This window comes from Poecilia formosa, unplaced genomic scaffold (assembly GCF_000485575.1).
Source record: "Poecilia formosa unplaced genomic scaffold, Poecilia_formosa-5.1.2 Scaffold91, whole genome shotgun sequence".
Taxonomy (NCBI): domain Eukaryota; kingdom Metazoa; phylum Chordata; class Actinopteri; order Cyprinodontiformes; family Poeciliidae; genus Poecilia; species Poecilia formosa.
Genome location: NW_006800030.1, coordinates 983,385 through 987,937, shown reverse-complemented (window position 1 = coordinate 987,937; position 4,553 = coordinate 983,385). Strand labels below are relative to the sequence as shown.

The 4,553-nt window shown below is 36.1% G+C and overlaps 1 protein-coding gene across 2 annotated transcripts in view; it reads right to left on the bottom strand.

The window, feature by feature from the left end:
- The window catches only part of LOC103141925 (nuclear receptor subfamily 5 group A member 2), a 21,071-nt gene that overhangs the window by 13,864 nt on the left and 2,654 nt on the right, over nt 1–4,553 (bottom strand). For both annotated transcript variants that reach the window (XM_007557750.2, XM_016674198.1), the window contains exon 4: nt 3,251–3,906. In XM_007557750.2, coding sequence (XP_007557812.1) covers nt 3,251–3,906 — 656 coding nt within the window. The remainder of the gene's footprint in view (nt 1–3,250; nt 3,907–4,553) is intronic.

Sequence of the window (4,553 nt, the reverse complement as noted above, 5' to 3'; positions counted from 1 at the left end):
TATATATTGCATTTACTATAAAAAAATCCTTCTTTATCTGTTGATACATTTTATCTGAACTCATTAAGTAGTAGTATAGTATTAGCAGACAATTGTTCAAATTCTGCACATTAAATTAAGCACCTTTTCCAATCCAATTATTAATAAAAAAAAATTTTAAAATCACCAGATCAGGTCTACACTGTATTGATGCTAAGTCGAGCAAAACAGGTTCAGCTTTTTAAATGTTGATGCTAGAAGGATTTTAATAGCTGCATTCTTTACCACAAATAATCAAGAGTTCACTACAGGAATACTGTTATTGCATTTCATGCACTATAAAGTTTATTTTCCTAATTTAAAAAAAAATGAAACAGTTGTTGTTGTTGTTGTTGTTGTTTTTTCATTGTCCTATAAAGTTCTATTTTATAAAAATGAGTTTAAGTGGTTAAATGAAATATTCACAGAATGTGCCAATTTGTTTTTTTATCTAATTTATTGACTAATCGTCAGAATAATCAATATAATACTTGATTGCTAAAATAATGGTTAACTGCAGCCCTATGTTAGATTTGTGTCTATTCTAAATGAGGATAATTATCCTTTCTTGTCCCTGCTCTGGTGGTTTTGCCTAATCTGTCAGATATATAATCAAATCTATTAAATTGATTAGTGGTGGCTGTTGTGTAAGATAATATCTTGCTTACACACTCTTCACACAGCCATCAACATTAAAGATGAACTATTAATTTAAAGACAATCAGCTAATTCAGATTTAGCAGGAATTTGTGACTTTTGTGTTTATTTGTCCAAGGACAGCACAAAATTCACTCCTGACCGAGATCTCTAATTTTGGCACTAATGCTTGTGAAGGGCTTCTCCTGCCAGATAGTGATATTTAGAATTTCAGTGAATGTTTTACAGTGCATTTCTTTGCTAACGGTGTCAGTAGTAAATATGGATAAAAAGAACGGCATTGCTACACTCACAGCTGCATAATTGCGGCAATTTGTCTGTAATAATACAGAAGAGTTGACAGACGCAGGACAAACGTCATTAAGAGGCATAAAAAGACCTGATCAGATCAATGCTAAAGCAGCTTCTTCTGAATTGAATACTCTTATTTTTTAGATGAAGTGCAAAATATAATAATAATAATAATAATAATAATAATAATAATAATAATAATAATAATAATCATCATCATCATAATAATAATAATAATAATAATAATAATAATAATAATAATGGTCTTACTTACCAAAAATACATTTATGGTAAATAAAGCACATTAGTATGCATTATTATAACATTACATTATAATGGCTATTGTGGTTGCAAATTACTTTAAATCAAGTAATATGTAATCTTTGCATTTCTTGTGTTCATTAATGATTATTGTGACTCATACCAAAAAATAAATAAAAAAATAAAGAGTGATTATTATGACATTGAATACAACAAAATATTTACATTCAATGTCTCTGCAGGCCCTACTTCTATCCCTTCATTTCTTGGTGTGCCCCTTGAAAATACTGAATTTTTGATGAGCTGGGAAGCCACCTCCCCCCCTTAACCACAGAAACATTTGGTAAAGCAGGGTTAGTGGATGGGGTGTAAGGAAGAAAACAGCCTTGGGTTTTCCTCTTTTGATTACTGTCTAAGAAATAAAACTCAAATTAATGAAGACAATCCACAATCATGGAGGGAGTTTCATAAAGTAATCATTTTTCTTCCTAAATATTCCTCTTTGACCTAAACTTTACTTTTCTGTTTCTAAAATATAATCAACCAGCTCTTCAACATTTAGTTCAATGCATCTAGGAGTACACAATAATTTGTTTCAAGCAAGTATCCTGCATTGAAAGGAAAACGCAACATAACTTTGAAGTAGCAGAAAAGCAGAACATTCCTTTAAATTTTGTTAATTTATATAGTTTCAATTCACAACAATCTCATCAACAATGCACTTTACAACTGAAACAAAAATCTAATTTACTGTATATTCAGAAGAGCATATAGATTCAATCAAATCATACAGCAAATATTCTCTGAATGTCCCTGAAATGAGACCACTTGTTGCTGAGATAGCACAGAGCTTCACCAAGTCGCATCAAGGCCTACCGGTAGTTCGACCATTTATTTAGCTGAGGACATCTGACCAGAGCAATAACTGCTGGTTGTCTACACTGGAAAGACCACATCATGACTCACGCAAGGTAAACTGATAGGTGGCATATTTCAATTAGACAGTCATAAATGTAGAAACGACAGATCTGGAAAAGAAATTCAGCTGCTTTAAGGGATGTATGAGCTGTGATAAACTGTGGATGCTACTTCGCTCACCATCCTCACAAGGATGAAAATATTCCAACATTCTCCTACAACACAAGCTATTTGCTCCTCATAGTTGGTGCAATTTGCCTTTAAGGACTGAAATGGCAAACGTAATGCTGACTAGTCTGAACATGGAGCAAAAGTTTCAGTGATCAGGGTTATAGTGGACAGTGTTGTTATTTTTCTGCATCCCTATGATTGGCACTAAATACTAATTATGTTTTTTTGTGTTCACTAATTTTGTAATTTCTTTTTTTTTTTTTTTTTTTACCAATTATCAAAATGTAATTTTATAAAGTTAGAGCACATCTTCCTCACCACAAAACCCTTCACATCACTACCAACTCTCACTCAATTTCATTTCTTTTTAGAAAAGCCAATCTAATGTGACCATGATGTTCTCAGTTTTAATGGAATTAAATTGTAATATTGAAAAAGTTAATTGAAATTTTACAAAAATTTGACGTGTCGTCTCCTGAGTAGAAATAAGAATTGATGTGTCCTTTTTAATTATGCATTGCCAAATGTTTGTTCATATTAGCTGTTGTCGGGAGGCTTTTTCAAAAGCTGTGTTGGATGTGATTTATAGTGAATGGTCCATTAGGGAAAAACTATGGATTTGAAAATCCTAAATTAAATAAAATGTACAAAACACAAAAATAATCAAACTGCATAATAGCACACTAAATTATAAAGTATTTTCCAATGTAAGACACAGTACCACTGCGATAACCACCACCACTTCTTGCCAACAAACACAAACTTGAAGAAGTCAACAGAAAAAAAATGAAAATGTCAAACTGGACCAAAGACTTTTTTGAAAACCAGTCAAATCTGTATTGTGACATCTTTGTGTATTTGTAAAGATCAACCTTATACAGTCTTCTCTGTTTTAACTGAGTGCAAGTATGTTTGTGAAATGCTGAAGACTCACCCTCAACTCCTTGAAGAAGATGCAACTCCGAGCCCATTCCACGATGGAGAAGAGGGTCTGATCCGCCATGCGGCACATCAGGCTGAAGGTGCTGGGCTTGTCAATCCGGCCCCTGCCGCTCTGCTCCTGCTGCAGGTGAGCCACAATCTTGTTCTGCACCACCAACTCGTCTGGGTCGCAGCGGAGCAGCTCCAGCACCAGGGGTGGCAGGCTGGGTGGCTGTGGAGAGGCTGAAGGGTAGACCTCTGGGTAGGGGTATCCTGTGATGGACTCAGGGGAGCTGGTGTAGTCTGGGCACTCAGCTTTAATTGCCCTGTTGGGGAATGCCGTGTACTGGTACTGGGGAGTCAGGGGCACATGGGACTGCATGGCCATGCCCAGTGATGTAGGTCCATAGAGGTTGGCCTCGTAGTCTGTAGAGGTGATCGAGCTCGGGGTGGACGGCAGAAGACTTTTAGAGATGGTGGGCAGAGCATGTAAGGGGCCAGTAAAGCTGTAGTCAGTCTGCAGAGGGGAGGCTGGTGGGGGGGCCGAGGTCTCCAGCTTGAACCCGTTGGATCGTATCAAAGCCTTTTTCTGCTGCTTCAAGGCCCTGTCTCTCTTGTACATGGGGCCAAACTTGTTCCTCCCCCCACGCATGCGATCTGCACGCACAGCTATCACACAACACACAATAGGTGAAAATGGAGTTCCAGGTAAAGCCATTTTTCTGACACACAGTTTTTGTAAAAGAAGAGCTTTTAAAGCTCAGCTAGAGCCAACAAGAACAAGCTAACTGAAAGCTCTTGTTTCAGCTACATCTAGAATTATTCTCATGGAGTAAACGACAGACAAGATGGTCTTCCTCGCTTCCCTTTTAGGGATAAGAAGAATCCCCTTAGAGTCTGTGAGCAGCTCTACTCCTTCTTCCCTGGGGAGTCTCCAGAGTTTTATCAGTAAGTAAAAGAATGTGTGTGTGTGTTTTTTTTTTTTTTGGTTTTTTTTGTTTTTTTTTTCTGCTACGGAAGCAGGTGCTTTCCTTTGGACTGCTGTCTGGGAATTAATCTCATCCAATATGTGTGTGGGTGTGTATGTGTGTGTGTGAAGGATATAACTAAAGCCACCAGGCAACAAGAAGGAAATAATTTAGGTCACAAGACCACATAGCTAAAATTAATTCAAAATAACACAAAACTGGACGATGGCACTATACCGGAGTTATTGTTGTAATTGTATTACTCTAATAATACATAGTAAGAATAGGAACATAATTTTCTTTTCTTTTTAAATGTATTATTATTATTATCATTATTATTATTAATTT